We start from the raw sequence: 22,888 nt of genomic DNA, 5'->3' as shown, positions 1-22,888 counted from the left end.
CTGTACTTTTACAAGATGTGATACCCATTCGTGAAGTTACTCACTTTTCAAAGATGATACCCCTGCAGAAAGAGCTTGTTTAATGTTTGCAGTACATTTATAAGTTTTCATGCTTTTAACCCTTTAACGCCGAAGCCCTATTTACAAAAACGTCTCCCGTATGCCGCGGCGTTCGGTGAGTTAAGCGCCAGCGAAAAAAAAAAGTTTTTTCAAAAAATCACAGCACGCTTAGTTTTTAAGATTAAGAGTTCATTTTGGCTCATTTTTTTGTCATTGCCTGAAGTTTAGTATGCAACCATCAGAAATGAAAAAATATCATTATCATATATAAATATTGGAATATATGACACCAAAAAAAAAAAAAAAAAAACTGTATATAATTGTATACAAATTGCGCTGTAAGCAAAACGGTTAAAGCTAATGAGTTAATTTTTTTAGTTGTATTGTACACTAAATTATGATGATTTTGGTATATAACAAATTTTAAAACAATCAAAGCAACAGAGAAAATATTATCACAAAATGATGCATGAATTAAGTAACGTGCGGACGTAAAAATGTTTTTTTCAAAAATTCACCATAAATCGAATTATTGTGCTAGAGACTTCCCGTTTGTTGAAAAATGAAGCTAATTGATTGAATATTACTAGACTGTAAGTGTTTTAGCTTACAATTGCAGTTTTTACCATTTGGTCGAGTTAAAGTTGACCGAAAGTCGAATTTTTCTATTTATCGTGATTTATATGGAAATATTTCAAAACTGATAAAAGCTACAACCATGAGTTATTTTTTGTTGTATTGTACATGAAATTGCACACATTTTCATATATAAAACTTTATGTAACGACTAATTTAAAGCGGTGCAAATATTACGACAACGAGACGAAGGAATTTCTGAGATGTTCGGCCGAGTTACCGCGCAGACGTAAGGAAAATGTTTTTTTTAAAAATTCACCATAAATCAAAATATTGTGCTAGAGACTTCCAATTTATTGCAACATGATGTTAAACGATTGAATATTACTAGAATGTAAGAGTTTTAGCTTACAATTGCGTTTTTTGACCATTTCGGTAGAGTTAAAGTTGACCGAAGGTTGAAATTTTGGCAGTTATCGTGATTTATGTGAAAATATTTCAAAACTGATAAAAGCTACAACCATGAGCTATTTTCTGTTGTATTCTACATGAAATTGTGCACATTTTCATATATAAAAGTTTATGTAACGACTAATGTAAACGATGCAAACATTACGACAACATGACGAAAGAATTTCTGAGATGTTCGGCCGAGTTACATGTAGCAGACGTAAGGAAAAATTTTTTTTCAGAAATTCACCATAAATCAAAATATTGTGCTAGAGACTTCCAGTTTGTTGCAAAATGAAGGTAAATGATTGAATATTACTAGAATGTAAGAGTTTTAGCTTATAATTGCGTTTTTGACCATTTCGGTCGAGTTAAAGTTGACCAAGCTTGAAACTTTGGCAGTTATCGTGATTTATATGAAAATATTTCAAAACTGATAAAAGCTACAACCATGAGTTATTTTCTGTTGTATTCTACATGAAATTGCGCACATTTCCATATATAAAACTTTATGTAACGACTAATATAAAACAGTGCAAACATTACACGACAACGTGATGAAAAAGAATTTCTGGCGCGGACGTAAGGTAAAAAGTTTTTTCAAAAATTCACCATAAATCGAAATATTGTGCTAGAGACTTCCAATTGGTTGCAAAATGAAGGTAAATGATTGAATATTACTAGATCATAAGAGTTTTAGCTTAAAATTGCGTTTTTTTACCATTTCGGTCGAGTCAAAGTTGACCGGTTGAAATTTTGGCAGTTATCGTGGTTTATATGAAAATATTTCCAAACTGATAAAAGCTACAACCATGGGTTGTATTTTGCTGTATTGTACATGAAATTGCACACATTTTTATATATAAAACTTCATGTAACGGCTAATACAGAACAGTGCAAAAATTACGACAAAATGACGAAAGAATTTATGAAATTTTTCGGCTGAGTTACTGCCGTGCGTAAGAAAAAAGTTTTTTCAAAAAATTCACCATAAATCGAAATATTGTGCTAGAGACTTCCAATTTGCTGCAAAATGAAGGTACATGATTGAATATTACTAGAATGTAAGAGTTTTAGCTTACAATTGCGTTTTTCGGCCATTTCGGTCAAGTCAAAGTGACCGAAGGTTGAAATTTTTTGTAGTCGACGTACGGTACGTCCACTCGGCACCCAACAGACAATTTTAGTCGACGTATGATATGTCCAATAGGCGTTTAAGGGTTAACTGTAAAATCGATATGGAAAATTTATTTATATTTACATTTTTGTACATAAATATGATACAAAGGCAATACAGTTACTGTATTATGTCCATTCGCAAAGTCTTTGTCACCAGGACCTTACATGACCTCGAGATGAGGTTGCTCAGTCACGCTGGTTTGATAAAATGAATTCGTTAACGTACTAAAACATATCAGAGCTGTAACTATGAGTTATATCAGTGTCATTCTTTGAAAATTACTTTGTTAACCTCGGAGAAAAATGCTGGTGCAATCTGTTTGTACACGTAATTACAGCATGTTCAGTTGGTGTTCTTTTACAAGATGCGATACCCATTCGCAAAGTTACTGCATTTTTCAAAGGTGATACCTCTGCAGAAAGTGTGTTTAATTTTTGAAGTACTATTTTATAAGTTTTCATGCTTTTAGGTATAAAATCAGTATGGAAAATTTGTATTTATATATCTGCTCATAAATACAATACAAAGGCAGTACAGCTACTGTATTATGCCCATTTCCAAAGTCTTACCTCACATGACCTCGAGATGAGGTTGTTCAGTCGCGCTGGTTTGATAAAATAAGTTCGTTAACATACTAAAACATATCAGAGACATAACTAAGAGTTGTATTAGTGTTGTTCTGTTAAAATTACTTTGTTAACTTTGAAAAAAAGTGCTAGTGCATCTGTATTACTGTACAAAATACAGTAGTAAATTAACTACTGTATTATGAAACCCCAAATCGCATCGTCCAAGTGTATCTGGCTTGGGTGATGACGTAGTCTCCATAGAGAAACGCCACTGGCTATAAGAATAAGAGGTAGCCAATCACAGAGCAAGCCAAAGTTCGCTGAATGTTGGAATGCTTCAGCATCAGTTAAAACACGCTTAATACGTATCTTGTGAGGTTGTGAGAAATTTTGTTCTCAAGTATTTCACCAAAATGCCTAATCGTCCTGCACCTTCTAAGGCTCCTAGCAGTCTTCCTAAGAAGCAGAGGAAGGTGATGAAAATAGAAGAAAAAGTTAAAGTGTTAGATATGTTGAAATCTGGGGAGACTGCTTCAAGCATTGGGCAGCAGTTGGGGTTGAATGAGAGCTCTGTACATTCTATAAAGAAGAAAGGTGGAAATTCAGAAAATGGTCTCCAAGAGCTACCTCAATAAAGCGAAGCAGGTTTTGACCAAGAGAGACCCAAACATTGTGAAGATGGAATCTGCCCTTTCGTTATGGATAGAAGACTGCCGTGAAAAAGACTTCGCCTTGCATGGCAACGTGATTCGGGAGAAGGCTTTGCAATTTTATAATAAGATTTTGAAGAGGGTCCAGAAGAACCACAGCCAGGAACACCAATATCACCAGACTGTGGAAGTTTTCAGGCCAGCAGGGGGTGGTTTGACAAGTCTGCAAAGCATTTTAACATCAGGAGTGTGAAGTTGCATGGACAGGCTGCATCTGGTGACATAGAAGCTGCAGAGAGCTATCAGGAGACCTTCAAAGAATTCATCCAGGAAATGGGATACAGGCCTGAACAGGTCTTCAACATGGATGAGACTGGGCTATTCTGGAAGAGAATGCCATCAAGAACATACCTGATGAAGGACGAAGCCAAAGCTCCTGGATTTAAGGCACAAAAAGACATAATCACACTCATTATGTGTGGGAATGCTGCTGGCCACATGCTCAAACCAGGCCTGATTTATAAGTCTACAAACCCCAGGGCCCCCAAAATTAAAAATACGAATACCCTGCCTGTCTACTGGATGTATAACACCAACCGGTGTTTCATCCCTGAAGTGAAGACTTAACTTTCCAACCTAGGCCTTGAATTTAAGGTGTTGCTGATCATGGACAATGCTGGAGGGCACCCCACAGATCTGTGGCATGATGGTGTGCAGATCGAACTCCTCCCTGCCAACACCACCTCTCTCATACAACCTACGGACCAAGGCATGATCTGTGCAACACCTGGTTAATGCAATGGATACGATGGAGGACTTCACCTTGAAAAAATATTGGAAGACATTCACCATAGCATTGTGCCTTTCAATAATTCAGTCTGCCCTCCAAGATATGAAAATGGAAACACTCAATACATGCTGGAAAAAACTGTGGCCAGATGCAGTCCATGACTATAAGGGCTTCTCGCTGGAGGAGATTCACAATGGGGCTGTCAATATGGCTGTGAAACTGGCGAAATTGCTTGGGGGTGAAGGATTTACTGATTGCACCAAAGATTGCCCACTCTGCTCCCCTGACGGATGATGATTTACTTGAGCTGAACAAGTCAGCAAGTGAAGAGGAAGAAGAACCAGCTCAAGATCGAGAGGATGAGGGTCTTTCATCTGAACTTCTTGGGATAATCCTGAGGGCACAACAGCAGGTGCTATCCTATATAGAAGAGTGGGATCCACAGTTTAAACATGCTCTGAAAACTAAAAATGCCATAGATTCAGCCATGGAGACATACAGAACCCTCTACCACACTATGAAAAAACAGCAGCAGCAGAGCAAAATAACTTGGTTCTTCAATCCAAAACCCAAACCTTCACAAGATCCCCCACCCAAAGAAGCCCTGGCAGAAGTACCTGTAGTCCTGGCAGAAGAGTTTCCTCTATCTGAAGAGGGGGACTCTGAGAAGCTGTAACTCCTCAAGTACACTGTGCAGCCATATCATTGTCCTTCATCGGACTGCATAGCTTATTCATCATCATCTTCAAATCAACATTCATCACTGGTGAGTACCCATACTTACTGTTTTTTTTTTTTTTTATTACAGTCCAATATTTTTAATGAGTACATTTATGTATTTCTCTCTCTCTCATTCGTAGTTAGTGTTCAGACATATTTTTACAACTTATTATTTCTCTGTACGTCATTACCTGTACAGTACATAATTTTAAATTGATTGAATTTTACCTGTACTACCTTCTATGAACAGTATGTAAATTTTCATTATTTTATTGAATTGTACCTTTGTTATGAATGTGACATATGAAGTTTACCTAGTGATGCAAAGAAAAGGTCTTTTACTCTAAGTTTACCTAGTGACACAAAGAAAATGTCTTTTACTCTAAGTGAAAAAGAAAATGGCATCCCATGAATTAAGGGTAACATTAGTATATGTACACATACTGTAAATAAACTATTATGAGACTGCGCAGTACCCAATTTTTATGTCAACCGTTTACAGGCAGTCCTCGGTTATTGGTGGGGGTTCCGTTCTGGGGGTGTGATGATAACCGAAAATTGCCACTAACCGAAAATCGGCGATTTCCGGGCTCATCGGCGCCGAAAAGTGCTGATTTTCGGTTATCAGCACCTCTGTTTGGTATGTATTGGCGCCAATACCCAATTATCGGCACCGATAAGCGAAAATCGGTGATTTTCAGTGCCAAAAAATTGCTGATTTTCGTCGCTATGCAAGCGCCATAAAACCAGATCGCCATTACCCAAGCCTGCCGTTAACCGGGGACTGCTTGTACTTCTTTTTTAAAGGTAATATATCAAGCTAAATTTTAAATGAAATTACATTTTTAGAGACCATGCCAAGCTTACACGAAAATTCGCCTTGACCGAGGGGTTCTGGAAACTAACCTTGTGTAAGTTCGGGGTTTATACAGTGAACAACCCGTATTCGCGGGGGATGCATCCCACATGCCCCCCGCAAATAGCTAAAATCCGCGAATATTTAAAGCCCCTCTAAAAACACTTAGAACTGACCATTTTGATAGTTTAAACACAGAAAAACCCTGTAAAATTGCATATACCTGAGTATTTTAATAGTTTTATCACAAAAAGTGCATTTATTCATGAAAATTATATGAAAATGATATTTTTATGATAAAATAAAGTTTTGTACATACTTACCCGGCAGATATATACTTAGCTATAGTCTCCGACGTTCCCGACAGAAATTCAAATTTCGCGGCACACGCGACAGGTAGGTCAGGTGATCTACCATACCCGCCGCTGGGTGGCGGGAATAGGAACCATTCCCGTTTTCTAATCAGATTTTCTCTTCCACCTGTCTCCTGAGGGGAGGCTGGGAGGGCCATGTCGTATATATCTGCCGGGTAAGTATGTACAAAACTTTATTTTATCATAAAAATATCATTTTTGTACATGCAACTTACCCGTCAGATATATACTTAGCTGATTGGCACCCTTGGAGGAGGGCAAGAGACAGCTATTAACTAAAAAACGGGAAACAACATATGTTGTAGGATAAACAAAATCCATGGTTCTTACCTGATTGGGCAGAAGACTTCATGGATACTGTCTATGAGTCTGCATGCCTCAAGAGCTTCAGCGAGGAAGTGACCTATGACTGACAGCCCTTCTGGATCATATCAATGGGGAAGACCCACTTACATGACAGAGCCTGTTATGGATCGTGTCAATGGGGATTAACCCACTTACAAGACAGAGCCTCTACCTGAATCATATCAATGGGGGCTATCCTCTTACATGACAGAGCTAGGTAATAATAAAAACTACAAGGAGCTAACAACCAAACCCGACCACCTGACCAAGCCTAACCTTGTTAGTGATACGAGATGAAAGAGAGAGTATCTTCACACTCTCTTCCAACCGACCATAAAAACACAACCACGCATTAAAAGAAACAACCAAATAGTTAGACTAAAAAGGATTAGCTTCAGCTCCTTGACCCAGCACCGAATCCGCGGATACGTAAGCTCCTAGAGAGAAGCACTTCTCATACGTAACACGAACATCTCTCAAATAATGAGAAGCAAACACTGAGTTACATCTCCAGTACGTAGAGTCCACAATAGACTGGAGGGACCAAGACTTGTGGAAAGCCAGAGAAGTAGCTATGGCTCTCACCTCATGAGCATTCACTCTTAGGAGCTGTAAATGTTCATCTTTGCAAGAAAGATGAGCCTCCTTGATAACATCTTTAATGAAGAAAGCCTGGGCGTTCTTAGAAATTGCTCTTGAAGGATCCTTGACAGAGCACCAAAGACTTTCAGTGTTACCTCCGAGCTGTTTCTTTTTCTCCAGATAACATCTAAGGCTTCTTACTGGACAGAGAGTGTGCTCTAGCTCCTGTCCTGAAATAGTGGAGAGTCCCTTGACCTCAAAACTCCTATGCCAAGGTTTTGAAGGGTTCTCGTTCTTTGCTAAGAAGAGAGGCTTAAAGGTGCAGATCGCAGAGTCCTTCTTAAAGCCGACTGAACCTTCCAAAGCCTGTAATTCGCTCAATCTTTTAGCAGATGCAAGAGCAAAAAGAAACAACGATTTCCTGGTTAAATCCCTGAAAGAGGCAGATCGAGGAGGCTCAAATTTATCAGACATTAAGAATCTTAAGACCACGTCCAAATTCCAGCTGGGAGGTCTAGGGGACTTGTTTTTAGACGTCTCAAAAGACCTTATAAGGTCGTGAAGGTCCTTATTATCGGAGATGTTAAGACCTCTGTGTCTAAAAACTGAGGAAAGCATGCTTCTATATCCCTTGATGGTAGAAACCGCCAGGTTACACTGTTCCCTTAGATAAAGAAGGAAATCCGCTATCTCCATTACAGAGGTACTGGAAGAGGACACTTTCTGAGCTCGGCACCATCTCCTAAAGATTTCCCACTTCGACTGGTAGAGGCGCAAGGTAGAGGATCTTCTGGCTCTGGCGATAGCCCTCGCAGCCTTGCGCGAAAATCCCTTCGCTCTAACCAGTCCTTCGACAGTCTGAAGGCAGTTAGGTTTAGAGCGGGAAGGTTCTTGTGATATCTGTCGAAGTGGGGCTGTTTGAGAAGATCGCTCCTGAGAGGGAGCGACCTGGGAAAGTCTATCATCCATTCCAGTACCTCTGTGAACCAGTCTCGGGATGGCCAAAAGGGAGTGATCAGGGTGAGCTTGGTGCCCTTTGAAGAAGCGAACTTTCTTATCACCTCCCCTAGAATCTTGAACGGGGGAAAAGCATAACCGTCTAGACCTTCCCAATCTAGGAGAAGGCCGTCTATTGCTACTGCTCTGGGGTCCGAGATTGGGGAGCAGTAGTTCTCCAATCTCTTGTTCCAATGGGTGGCGAAGGGGTCGATATGAGGTCTCCCCCACAGGAACCACAGCCTTCCGCAAACCTCTTGATGTAGAGACCATTCCGTGGGAAGCACCTGGTCTTTCCTGCTGAGCAGATCCGCTCTCACATTCCTTTCTCCCTGAACAAATCTGGTGAGGAGAACGATGTTCCTCTCCCCCGCCCATAACAGAAGGCTCCTTGCTGCGACATACAGGGAGAAGGAGTGAGTCCCTCCTTGCTTCCTGATATAAGCCAGGGCTGTGGTGTTGTCTGAATCGATAAGGACTACTGACCCCTTGACCAGACGTTCGAATCGGACGAGCGCTAGATGAATGGCTACTAGCTCCTTCTTGTTGATGTGCCAGGACCTCTGATCTGTGTCCCAGGTGCCTGACACTTCTTCCGAGCCTAGTGTTGCTCCCCAACCGGACTCCGACGCGTCTGAGAACAACACTAGGCGAGGGTTCGGCGGTTGCAGAGGAATTCCTAGACCCAGTTTCTGGGGGTCTAACCACCAACGGAGATGTTCCTTTACTTGATTTGTGATCTGAAAGGAGTCTGACAACTCTTGGGACTTCCGATCCCAAGATTCGTTCAGGAAGAACTGTAGAGGTCTTAGGTGAAGCCTTCCTAGAGAAACGAACTGTTCCAGCGAGGAAATGGTCCCCAGCAGATTCATCCATTCCCTCGCCGAACATCTGTCTTTCCCTAAAAAGTCTGTCACCTTTTGAAGGCAGCGTTCCCTTCTTTCCAGGGAGGGAAACGCTCGAAAACCCCGAGAATCCATCAGAATCCCCAGGTAGACAATTTCCTGCTGAGGAATCATCTGAGACTTCTCGAGGTTCACAAGAAGTCCTAGAGACTGAACCAGTTTTAAAGTACAAGAAAGGTCCTCCAGACAACGGTTTTTCGAATTGGCCCGAATTAGCCAATCGTCGAGATACAAGGAAATCCTCACCCTCTCCAAATGCAACCAGTGAGCTACATTCCTGAGAATGGTCGTGAACACTTGGGGAGCTGTGGAAAGTCCGAAGCACAGAGCCCTGAACTGAAAGGTTCTTCCGCCTACCATGAACCTTAGGAACTTCCTGGAGGAGGGATGGATGGGAACGTGGAAGTAAGCATCCTGAAGGTCCAGGGACACCATCCAATCTCCTTGACGAAGTGACGACAGAACAGAGGACGTCGTCTCCATTGAGAACTTCTTCTTGATGACGAATGAGTTCAGGGAGCTCACATCCAAGACCGGTCTCCACCCTCCCGAAGTTTTTGGCACTAGAAAAAGCCGATTGTAAAATCCCGGGGAGTGAAGATCTTGCACCGGTTCTATGGCAGCCTTTGCTAGCATTTGCTCGACGGCTAGCAGAAGGGCTTGCCTCCGCACAGGATCCTTGTATCTCGCCGATAACTCCCTCGGAGTTGTTGTCAAGGGAGGCTTTGAGATGAAGGGAATGAGGTAACCCTTCCTCAAGATAGAGAGGGACCATTCGTCCGCCCCCTTCTGTGCCCAGGCTTCGGCAAACTTCAGAAGCCTGGCACCTACTGGCGTCTGGAGGACTTGCTTCTCACTTGGACTTCCTGGCAGGGAGTCCTGAAGGTCTTGATCTTCTTTCAGGCCTACGCCTCCTGATAGACCTGGATCCTCGAAAGGGCTCCTGAAAGGGGGCCTTCTCCTTCTTAGCAAGGGGAGCAGTAGGTCTCATCCTCTTAGACGACTGCGCTAGCAGATCCTGAGAAGCTTTCTCAGACAAAGAACGAGAGACCTCCTTCACAGTCTCTTGCGGGAAAAGATGGCTTGACAGCGGAGCGTACAAGAGGGAAGACCTCTGGAGAGGAGAAACCGATTTGGAGAGGAAAGCACTGAAGACTGATCTCTTCTTAAGCAGGCCAGTGCCGAACAGGGAAGCGATCTCCATAGAGCCGTCCTTAACAGCCTTGTCCAAGCAAGACAACACACTGCTGAGGTCCTCCATACTGACCGAGTCCTCTTCAAGACTCCTCTTAGCTAAGGCCCCTACAGACCAGTCCATAAAGTTAAAAACTTCCAGATTGCAGAAAAGGCCCTTGAGGAAATGATCCAATTCACATAGTCCCCAAGAAGCCTTGGCCGAATTAAGCGAGTCTTCTGGAAGAATCCACTAGCGAAGAGAAGTCTGAGCCAGCCGATGAGGGGAGGGCTAACCCCATCGGTTCCTTAGTCTCATACCACATTCCCGCTCTGCCCGAAAGCCTAGAGGGAGGCAAGGAGAAGACAGTCTTGCCGGCATCCTTCTTCGAAGAGAGCCACTCTCCGAAGCCTTTAAGCGCTTTCTTCATAGAGATCGTCGGTCGCATCTTAACCAAAGAGGAAGACTTCGAGGCATTGGTGCTCGAAAGCATGGAGCCAGGAGAAGGAGGAGAAGCAGGCTTGAGGGATTCTCCATACTCCTGAACCAGCAAAGCTGTCAACCTCTTGTAATCTGAAACGTTGATATCCTTGGGGGATTAGTCCTCCGATAACACTTCCAGGCCTGCAGGAGGAGGAGAACGTTTGGAAGCAGAAGGGCACTTGCCAGAAGAAGAGCGCCTAGAAGGAGAGGCCCTTTGTCCACTGAAGAACGGCGATCCGGAGAGAAGCGCCTGCTAGATGACTGGCGCCTGACAGGAGAAGAGGCTCGAGCGGTAGAGGAGCCCTTGCTCTGAGAGGGGCGCCTACCAGAAGGGAGGAGGCTGGGCTGGGAGGAGCTTCTACGAGGCGAAGAACGAGACTGGCGAGAAGAGCGTTTCACTGGGGAGAAAGCATCTCCAACAGGAGAAGAGGCGCTTGACGACGAGGCGCGAGTGCCTGGGAGAGGCGCTATCCGCCGACGAAGGCGCCCTGGGAGAGAAGCGCCTACAAGGAGAGGAGCGCCTACAAGGAGAGGAGCGCCTACCAGGAGAGGAGCGCCTACCAGGAGAGGAGAGCTTAACAGGAGAAGAACGCTTCACAGAAGATGACTTGGTGGGAGAAAAGTGTCTCTTGGAGGACTTGATCGGAAGAGAGGCATCCTTCCTACGAGAAGAGCTCTTTGATAAAGAGCCAGCAAGAGCAGCGAGCTGAGCCTGGAGGCCCACCAGGATCTGCTTGGTGGACTCCTGACCACCAGAAGAAGAGGAGGGAGATCTTGAGTTCTTTTCTTTGCAACGGAGAACCCTCAGGGAAGCGCTCAGGGCTGGAGTCCAATGCGTCTCCTCTAGGAGCCTTCAAGTCCTCTTCAAAGGGCGCGACTCCTCAGCCGAACTCCAACCACGCTTGGGTGAAGAAGAAGCAGAAGGCGAGAAACACTTCTTCAAGATCCCTTTTCTACGGCGATCTAAGGCAGCCTGGGGCGCGACAACAGGCGCTGCCGAAGGGGCCGCCTGACCGTTGGGGCGCTCTTCATCCCCCTTGCAGCTGTCGACATTCCTCCTCCACTGGGTCTGGGAGTTTGGAAGAGGTCTAGGCCTAGGAGCGATGCGGAGCCGGTCAGATGCCCCCTCCACTACACTGGGGACACTACACACATCACTATCACTTCTCACTTTCTTTTCCTCCAAAGCACGCATCTGCAACTGCATCTTGCGGATCGTGGCCTTCATTGCAGCCATCTCCGACGACGAATCCACAGGTTCGACGAAGGGTGAAGGAGCTGAAACAACAGGAGTGACAGGCGAATCTGGAAGAGTGTTAGGTTCTAATTCTACCTCCTTAGAAAGAGACCTACTTGAGCCTCTAGAAGAAGCCTTCCTAACTCTATCCTTCTCCAACTTGCGTACATAAGAGTTCAAAGCTTTCCATTCCAGATCAGTGAGATTCTCGCATTCAACACAAGTGTTCTCAATCGAGCAATCATTCCCCCTACACCTCAAACACACAGTATGAGGATCTACCGAAGCTTTCGGTAGTCTCACCTTACAATCAGACATAACACACACATGAAACACTGGTGCAACACTCTGATCAGACATTCTTACAGAAAATTCCAAAGCCAAAATCAAAATCAATCCACAAAAGCGTATGCCAAGCCAAAGATCCAATACGTCACCAAAGGTCAGTCCAAAATAATCCTCAGCAAGCGAAAAATGAAAATCTAAGCAGGAGGAACCAACAACAGATGTTGCCGGAACCAGCGACAGAGAAAATCTGATTAGAAAACGGGAATGGTTCCTATTCCCGCCACCCAGCGGCGGGTATGGTAGATCACCTGACCTACCTGTCGCGTGTGCCGCGAAATTTGAATTTCTGTCGGGAACGTCGGAGACTATAGCTAAGTATATATCTGACGGGTAAGTTGCATGTACAAAAATACAGTACAGTAATTAGTGAATATTTCTCAGTGAAAATATCCACGAATAATGGCTGGAGATGTTCCACAGAGAAACCCGCAAATGCGTGAGTCCGCGAATCATGAGAACGCGAATACAGGGGGTATATATATATATATATAAATATACAGATACAAACACACACACACACACATATATATATATATAATATATATATATATATATATACACACACACACACACACACATATATATATATATATATATATATATATATATATATATATATATATATATATATATATATATATATATATATATATATATATATATATATATATATATATGAGTGGGAGTATGGTCTGTTTATCAGCAATGTCCCTGAGAGTCTATTGTGATTTTTAGCCAAATGAGTTTTAAAGGCCACTCCTACCTCGACACCGGCCTGAGTGGGGATATGGAGTCTCTAACGGTTGTGTATGTTCGTCAGTACTGTTCTTGTAGTATATATATTTGTGACTTCTCACACTCTGTATCAGTCCTTCAAAACAATGGCTTGGAAATAAAGTAAACCGTCAGGACCTATACCCCGTTTCTTATTTTTCACCTGTAGTAATGTGTGATAAATGAATCCTACAAAAAGTGATAATAATCATATATATACATACATACCCAGGTAGTGCTGAGTTACGATGGGGTTAGGTTCCAAAAAACCCATTGTTTGTTGAAATAATCATAACTCGAATATAGCCTAGCCTACACTGCACAGTATACTGTACATATATACAGTATAGTAATTATTAATGTCAGCTAATTCTGCAGGTTCAATGCAGACTGACTTATGATAATTCAGTATAAAGAGAAATTGAATAAAACTAACGTGAGTTAGGATAGCGTACAGTATGGTAATCGAATATGTAAACAGTAGCTAGCCTACAGTATATTCTATACATATATGATAGAGTAGTAATTATTAATACTAGCTAATTCTGCAGATTCAATGCAGATTGACTTATGATAATTCAGTATAAAAAGATACTGAATAATAAGAAAAAGAATCAGACTGTACCATAAGGGGTACTCACCAAGATCCGGTCCGTCGTCGGCACACGTGATTCACATGAACAGTGTCAGGTTGTTCAAGGCTATGTATAACTAAAAATCGGAAGAGGAGGAGGATGATAAAGCTGCAGGATCATCAACTTGCTCCTCTTCAGATAGTATTTCTTCTTCTGTTAGTTCAGGTGTTTCAAAATTAAGAGATGAAGGGGATCGAGGCTCAAATGTCGGGGTAGGGGAGGCGGAAGGCGATGCCACTGGAGTCGTTCTCTTGAAGAAGTGTTCCATCGTCGGTTGCATAGTGCATATTTTTCGTTCTTCGTAAATGACTTGGTAACATGTAACAGCGTCTTGATGTGCTCTCTTAACTTTAGCAAACCGTTCCATGTTCCCATCCATTTCATTCAAAAGTTTCAGTCCATGTTCAAATGAGGCAAAAACCTCTGCCAGTGCTTTTGTCGTAAACTTTCGCTCTGGCTCTTCTTCAATTTCTTCTTCCTCATCTGCTCTTTTTCTCTCTTCTGCAAGCGCAATTAAATCTTCTGCCGTTAGTTCTACATCTTGCACATCTAAAAGATCTTGGATGTCTTCCTCATTAATTTCTAAATATATACTTCTCCCAAGTGTCAAGATCTTTTTTTTTAATTTCCACAACTTCTTCATCTTTACTGAAACCTTTGAATGAGTTCACATACACTTGTAGCAGATTTTTCCAAACCCCATTCATACATCCTTTCTTTACCTCCTTCCACGCCTTTCCGATGTTCATAATGGAGTTCAGAACATTGAATTCCTTCCAGAAAGTTCTGAGATCTTTCTCCTTATTATCCGTAGCCTGAACAGCCTGGGCGAACGTGTTCCAAAGATAATAGGCCTTGAACGTAGCCACAGCGCCCTGATCCATGGGTTGTATGAGAGAAGTTGTGTTTGGTGGCAGAAACACAACTTTTACGTTCTTGTTAATATCTCCGATGTTCTGAGGGTGGCCGGGAGCATTGTCTAGAACCAGCAGAATTTTGAAGGGGATTTTGTTTTCCCTACAATAATCTTTAACTTCTGGAATAAAGCAATGCACAAACCAGTCTTCATACAGCATTGCAGTCATCCACGCTTTCTTATTATGACGGTAATGCACAGGAAGCGTATGCTTGTCAATTCTCTTTAATGTCCCTGGATTTTCGGAGTGATAAACCATGAGTGGCTTAAGTTTATACCCAGCCACATTTCCCCCAAGCAGAAGAGTCAGTCGATCTTTGTACGCCTTAAACCCTGGCATCATTGTTTCTTTTTTTATGGATGTAGGACCGTTGGGGCATATGCTTCCAATACAGTCCTGTTTCGTTGACATTAAAGATCTGCTCCGGCAAGTACTCTTCATCAATGACGATCTTTTGCAAAACATCCTTGAATTTAGCGGCTCCTTCGGCGTCAGCGCTTGCTGCTTCACCGCTAATTTTCACACTATGAAAATTATGATGGTTCTTGAAGCGATGAAACCATCCAGCACTTGCTACAAAACTTTTGTTGTGGTTCTCATCATAGTTTTTCTTCAGTTCATCAAAAAGCATGCGAGCCTTTGTTTGGATGGTTAAGAGACTGAGTGGCATACGCTTCTGTATCTGGTCCTCCATCCACGTGACCAGTAACTGCTCCATTTCTTCCAAAGGTCCTATCCTCTTCTTTGATATAAGTGTCGAATGAACTGAAGCAGATGCCCTTATGGCGTTCATTATCTGTTTCTCGTCTTTAAGGATGGTGGATACCGTCGACTGAGATAGATGTTCGTCACGTGCGATTACCATGACTGGTTTTCCAGCGGCACGCTGGTTGACAGTTTTCATTTTCTGCTCCAGAGTGATAGACTGCCTCTTCTTTTTTTGCACTACCAGCACGAGACACACTTGGGTGTTTGACAGACATAGTGATACAAATTTGAGTTTTAGAGTTTTGTGTATTTACAAAAGGACAAAAATCGCAAACGAACACTGACCTATTTTAACTTCCGGCACAATGAGAGCAAGTAAGGTCGGCTCATTGAATTATTTTACCTATTTCCAGCCTCTCGGGCCAACGTATCGTACACCGTACGCTGCCTGATTGTACGTCGTTGCCTGTGCCAGTCACCCGTGAAATTTAAACATACGTATTCTCAAAATATTGTTGTATCGATATTAATTGCTAACCCCATCGTAAGAGCGAATTATCGGAAGTCGAATCATCGTAACTTGAGCACTACCTGTGTATATGTATATATATATAAAAGGGACCCATAAAAACGACAAATGCAAAAAGTTAATGCTATATGTTTTGGAGAACAACTGTCTGCCTCTACAGGCAGGTAATGAATGAAAATAAGTTACGGAAAAGCAGTAATTCGAGAGATCCAGAGGCCAGCCATTATGTCACTCCAGTTGACAATTTCTCCTTAGTCTTCTTAAAAGCTGGTTGTAGGAAGACTTTATCTGTAATATCTGAGTCCAAAGCGCCTTTGTTTAAATATTGCTGGTTGTACCCTCTGGCTTTTGAACCAACAATTGCTGCTATAAATTATACATTACAAATTCCAGTTTATTCTGTGATTATGGTTATTTATGTGGTTAAAAATAGCTGAGCTCTCTTGGCCACACCTTACTAAACGTTCATGTTGTATTAATCTGTGTGGGAGTGATTTACCTGTAAAACTGATGTAAGATTGGTCACAGTCAAGGCAAGGGATTCCGTATACTCCTGTGTCTTTGGGGACTGGCTTTTGTTGGACATTAATCAGGGATTTGGCTAAGGTACTTGGGTAGGCAAAAGCAAAAGGGTTAGAGTTTCCAAGTTTGTGTGTCAATGTCTTAATCCTGTCCAGGCGTGGGATTTTGATTTTATTGTTGGGCATCTCTCTAGATTATGTTAGTTTTATTATGGATTGCTTTCTCAATTATATGGTCAGGGCACTTTCAAGATAACAGGTGCCCATGGATTAGTTCAATTTCCTTTTTCAGGAAATCTGGGGAGCAAAACCGTAAGGCTCTTAGAAAGTTGCTGGCTACGACAACCTTGATAGAAATGTCATGATAACTAAAATAGTGAATGTATGAAAATGAAAATGTTGGTTTTCTGTATATGGTAAATTTGTATTCTGTCATTCTCTAATTATTAAAACATCAAGAAAATGAACTTTGTTGTCTCTTTCCCATTAAACTTTAAATCTGATGCTCGGCACTCATACATTCAATTTTGAAAGAAATTCGTTGAAATTGCCCCACCTCTTATCCCAAAATATTAGGATATATCATCTACATATCCATAGCATGTCTTTAGGTTTTATTGCATTTATTATTATAGTTTCAAGGTATTCAATGTACAGATTGGCTAAAACAGAACTTAAAGGTCTGCCAATGCTGTGCCTGAATTTTTATTCATAGAATGCCTCCCAAAATGAAAAGACATTATTTGATACACATAATTTAACTAACTTTATTATTTTATCTAGGGCTAGTGGGAAATGATCTAAATAGGGGGGGTAAATTTTCTCTCAAAAACTGCAGAACATCCTGTACTGGGGCTTTTGTGAATAGGGAATCTACTTCTACGCTTAAAAGTTTTATACTGTGAAGTGGTATGTGTGCTTCTTTGAATTCGTGACATATCTTCAGAATGTTTAATGTGCCTGGGAGAAAATGTGCCTAAGAGTTGGGAAAGGAGACCAGCTAACTACTTAGAAATTTTAAAATTGAAAGCTCCCGCACGAGATAATAGGTCTGAATGTAAGACTAACTTTTATTAGATGGAATTCTTTTATAACAGAAAATATTTCAGTCACACACACACACACACACACACACATATAGGCAATCCCCGGTTACTGGCAGGGGTTCCGTTTCCAACAGCATTACGATAATAGCGCTACACACACACACACACATATATATAGGCAATCCCCGGTTACTGGCGGGGGTTCTGTTCCCGACAGCATTACAATAATAGTGCTGATAATCGGGGATCGGCGCTGCCGATAAGTGGGGATCAGCTCCGATAACTGGAGGTGTCAAAAATCTGGTTATCGTCGTCACTAGACAAGCGCCATAAAAGCGGATCACCGATAACCGGGGACTGCCTCTATCTATCTATCTATGCACAAACAGTCATGCAGGCAGTCTCCGGTTATCAGCTATCCAGTTTTTCAGGGCTTGTCCAGCAACAAAAATTGGTGATTTTTGGCACCAATATGCGCTGATTTCCACTTACTGGCGCTGATAAGTACCTAACAGAAGCGCCCAAATTTGATGATTTTCAGTGCTTATTGGTGCCGACAAGCCGAAAAAGCTCCGAAATCACTGATTTTCAGTTATCAGCGATTTTCACTTATCGTTACGCCGTTAGAACAGAACTCCCGCTGATAACTGGGGATTGCCTGTACCTCATGCATTGCATTTCTGGATATGCAAAATTTTCATTGGAACCTAACTAATTTGCATCCGCAATTTTTTCAAAGAACTGCATAGAGTACGTACGTTTTCTTTATTTTATTGATTTGTACCTTCGTTATGACTTCTGTGACATATAAAGTTTACCTAGTTTACATTCCTGATAATGGCAAAGCAGACATCAGTCATTCAGTTTACAGTCCCAAACGTTACTTGGTTTTACCTTACTGCAAGTGCAATAGAAAACGGCAGCCAATGAATTAGTATAACGTACTGTAAATGCGCTAGTGTGGCAAATACCCATTAGGTGATACTGTACTCTATTTTTACGTTAATCATTTATTTCTTTTTTTTACCCTTAGTGGACGGATTGAGCCTCAGTGTGAAGTAAAACAGGTTTGGGGAGGTGGACGGATTGCGCTTCAGTGTGAGGCAGAATTACGCACCACTGTTATGGTAATAATGATTCGAAACAAAGGTGCCAATACTTCTATATGCTATAAATTCACTAATGGCAACTTTTATACAGACGTGAGAGTTAGGCCAGTATCAGTAATGCTTGTGACTTCAAGGGGGAAAGTACTGCATCTCTCTCTCTCACATGAGTCTTTTTGTAAATTTGCTTGTAAATATACGAAGGGGTTGCTGTTGTTTTTTGTTTTTGTCTTTTACGATAGTATGTCAGCTGTAAATGTAATTCTACAAAGAAAATTGCAAAGAAATGTTAGAAAAAGCATGTAAAAGTGAAAAAAAAGTTACTGAATCTTCCTTCTCATAAATTTACATGAATATTTTACAACAAATATGCAAAAAAACTTGTTACTGCTTTTATTTCTTATCTGTTTTGATATTGTGTGAGCAGTAATAATAATTTGACAAAATACAATGAATTTATTTATTAGAAAAAACATATATAAGTCGGTAAAATTTACGATTGTCTTGTAAATGAGGCCCCACAAGGGGATGTAAATAGTCATTTTCAACTTCTCGTGGAAGGTAGGGAAAATTTTTTAGAAATTTTTTATTTATACAGTGTGAATGTACGTGCCATTCTCTTTCCATTGGTGTGATTTTTTTTCATTTTGCCGACCTCAGAGTTTCCCCGGTCTGAGGTGCTGCACATTGATAAATTATGCCGTCCCTTAAGGGTAATGTATTAAGCTAACTTTTAAATGAAATTAAACTGCTTTGGGAGCATGATTTGGGTCAGATTTAGGGTTTAAACTCTAGAAACAAACATTTATTAGCATTTTTAGTGACCTGTACCATACATTCGCGATTCCTCTTGATCCGCATTGGGTTCTTGAACCTAACCTCGCTAATGTTCAAGGTATTACTATGTGTGTATATATATATATATATATATACATGCAGTCCCCGGTTATCAGCGGGGGTTCTGTTCTGATGGTGTGATAACCGAAAATCGGCAATTTTGGCGCTTTTTCGGCGATTTTCAGGGCTTAACGGTGCTGAAAAGCACCAATTTTCAGTTATCGGCGCCTCTGTTAGCTACGTATTGGCGCCAATACCCAATTATCCCAAATTGCCGATTTTCGTCGCTAGACAAGCGCCGTAAAACCAGATCGCCATTAACCAGGGACTGCCTATATATATATATATGCTGTATATATTAAAAGGTCAATTTCATGATGATATATGCATTACTTTACGAATTAATAACAAATGCCATAAAAACTGTTAGGAAAACTTTTCTTTATGTATTTACAGCACCGACAAATTTTCTTTGGCCGTATCATACAGATAGGCATCTCGACAATTATTGTGTATGTAGATAGCTGTACTTTATTTCAAATGTAACAAAAGACAGAACAAACCTGAGTGAATTAACTATTAACAAATGGTGTGCCTTACACTAAATCCCATATCAAGAATAATAACACCATTCACTACAACAAACATCACATGGTAATTTATTTGTGTTATGACCTCCCAATGCTCATTATCCTACCACAGGTTATTATTAGTGTTATGACTTCCTAATACTACTTACCCCAATCTAAAAATTAAAAATATCTAACCTTGGATTACATATCCAAATATTATGAATTCCTCAAATACCCTTAATCAATACAATTTTTATTACTCATGTTCTTAATTTTACCTAAAAACATGACATTACCTTGATAAATTAGATTTCTTTGCTTCTTCCTCTTTCAGGTTCTGTAAGACTGCTCGATGCAAAGCTCGAACTTCCATTAAAGGTGCTCTGTTACACACATAGCAGGCCCAGTTTTTGGCTTTTTCAGCATCCTTGAGTTCTGTCCTACCAATGACACGCTTAATGCACCGCTGAAATATAACAAATTTGATTTATATTAAACAATGAAGCTCAGCAATCAACCATGTATTGCCCAGACACTTGCTGTATATAAAAAGATTTGTCTGACACCCATATTAATACAACCAACTATAATTTCACAGCTCCTTGCAGATATGACATAAATGAACATCGCACACTAACTTGAAATACTTTCCCATGAGGAGTATAGGGAGTGTTTGAATGTCAGTGATCTAATTAAGCATATGATTAAGTTAATTTACCCAAAATATCCTACAAAAAAAATTGCATTCACATGCCATATTGATAGGCTAACTGATCTCATGAAAGCAAATGCTACTATATCAAACCTCTGGGTATTTAAATGCCAAACCACACACACTGCAAATGCTACGTTGATCTACAGCAGTCACTGTGATATACTATCATATACTGTAGCTTCAATGTTAAGCTGCAAAACAAGAACAGGAACTGAGAAAACCTAATACTGTACTATATGAAAAGTCACACAGTAAACCCCCTGTATTAGCAAGGGGTGCATACCAGACCCCCCGTATTCATGGGGAGGTGTACCAGACCCCCCTTATTCTTGGGGGATGCATACCAGACACCCCCGCGAAAAGTTAAAATCCACGAATAGTTAACACCCCGCCTCTAAAAACGCTTATAACTGCTTATCTTGAAAGTTCAAATACCAAATTTATGCTTAAATTACCATCCTACATCAAATATACCTTAAATTATTATTTTAATACCGTATTAATCTTTGAAATATTATCATTACCATTTCAAAGTAAAAGTTCCCATGCGTCATTTACGGCCCATGGAAGTGATCTGAGCACTTTTCCCACAAAATTTGTTCAAAATGTATGGCTCAAAATCTTGAACATATATGTATGTTAGCCAGAATTTACCCCAAATCTATAAGTAAACATATATGTTTGTTACCCGTCCACAAGGTGTTAATAAAATGTGATTTATAAAATTGTGTTTTTCAGTAAACACACTGCATTACACTATTTATTTACCAAAGGTTTCAACTAGTGTTATACAATTGCTTTAGTTTACTTATGATTTGTTTTGAACGAGTAAGGATTAGTAAATTTATGTATGCTATACATATAAAGAGCAAGCAAGTAACATAGTTTATCACGTGATGCATAAATGCACATATACAGAAACACACACACACATACTTGGTGTATGTATGGGCAAGAAATTTTCTGAAGCAACAAGGCTGAGCAGTTTCTACCACTACTATTTTGTAATCTGTTCAAGTTTTTCAGTTTGCTAGTATTTAAACTTCTGAAAAGCTTTTTTTATATTAAAATCAACAAACATGAAAGACATTTTATAACAAATGAAGTGAAAAAATTACATGAGACCGAAGAGGCCCGCCCAACCCCACCTCCCTCAGCTCTCCCACCCTGTAAACACTTAAACTAGCCTAAAATCCCCTCCTCCCACAATACTCGGCCACTTAAAAGCAATAAACAATATAACATTTATATGACGATGTACCAGGAAGAGAAGCCTGGGTAAGACACCAATGTAAGCACTTACCCTAACATGATGCATACGCGTATGTATACACCTAACATATACACTGACTGAAAAAGATATCTTCATAATGCTATACTACTGTCTTACATACAACATTGTAGTGCATTAAATAAATGTCAGTCAAAACTATGTACAGTACCTGTAAAAGAGAGAGAGAGAGAGAGAGAGAGAGAGAGAGAGAGAGAGAGAGAGAGAGAGAGAGAGAGAGAGAGAGAGAGAGAGAGAGAGAGAGAGAGCGCGCATGGTGTTCCTTAACAAGACGCTTGTGTACAAATAGCACTGTACTGTACCAAATATCCATAAAAATATTGTGCCACAGAGGGAGGTACAATAAGTGTGAATGTTTTGTAATTTTATATTAAAACACACGAATCTGTTTATAGTTTTTCTTTTATATGGTTTGGTGCTGTGTATTTTACATATCTCTTAAGTATAAAAATGTAGAGCTATTGCAATTGACTATGTTTTCGTTAAGCTAAACTGTACAGTACTGTATTAAACATAAGATTAGAAGCAATTCGTTTTACGTATATATCTCATATACTGAGTAAGTACATTAACATTTTATATTGAATACTGGTTAGAATAGGCTACTAATTGCTTTATATGGAATTTCTGTTTAATAGTTATGCAAGTTGGCTCCAGGGTACTGTATCATGTAGGCTATATGCCAATCTTGATTACTAATCAGATTTCATTACTTTTTCAACTGGGGCAGACCCTCTATTTGTTAAGTTGAGGTGCCACTATACAGGCAAATAAAAGACTGTATGAAATACTATTCATAAATGTAAAAAAATTATTAGAAATAATAAAACAAGATTCTGGCAGGCATTTCCTGAGAGAGAGAGAGAGAGAGAATGTGAGTAGTAAATGCAAAATAATAAATGGTAAAAGAATAGGATACTTATGATGTGTAAATAAACAAAA

At 40.5% G+C, this 22,888-nt stretch overlaps 1 protein-coding gene across 8 annotated transcripts in view; it reads right to left on the bottom strand.

Moving 5' to 3' along the window:
* LOC136833991 (transcriptional regulator ATRX-like) overlaps positions 1 to 22,888 on the bottom strand; it is a 402,256-nt gene that overhangs the window by 295,756 nt on the left and 83,612 nt on the right. For all 8 annotated transcript variants that reach the window (XM_067096278.1, XM_067096295.1, XM_067096286.1 and 5 more), the window contains exon 9: positions 20,237 to 20,406. In XM_067096278.1, the coding sequence (XP_066952379.1) occupies positions 20,237 to 20,406 (170 nt within the window). The remainder of the gene's footprint in view (positions 1 to 20,236; positions 20,407 to 22,888) is intronic.

The sequence above is a fragment of the Macrobrachium rosenbergii genome, chromosome 4, assembly GCF_040412425.1.
Source record: "Macrobrachium rosenbergii isolate ZJJX-2024 chromosome 4, ASM4041242v1, whole genome shotgun sequence".
Taxonomy (NCBI): domain Eukaryota; kingdom Metazoa; phylum Arthropoda; class Malacostraca; order Decapoda; family Palaemonidae; genus Macrobrachium; species Macrobrachium rosenbergii.
The sequence above is the reverse complement of the archived record's forward strand: the minus strand, read 5'-3'. Positions and strand labels throughout refer to the sequence as shown.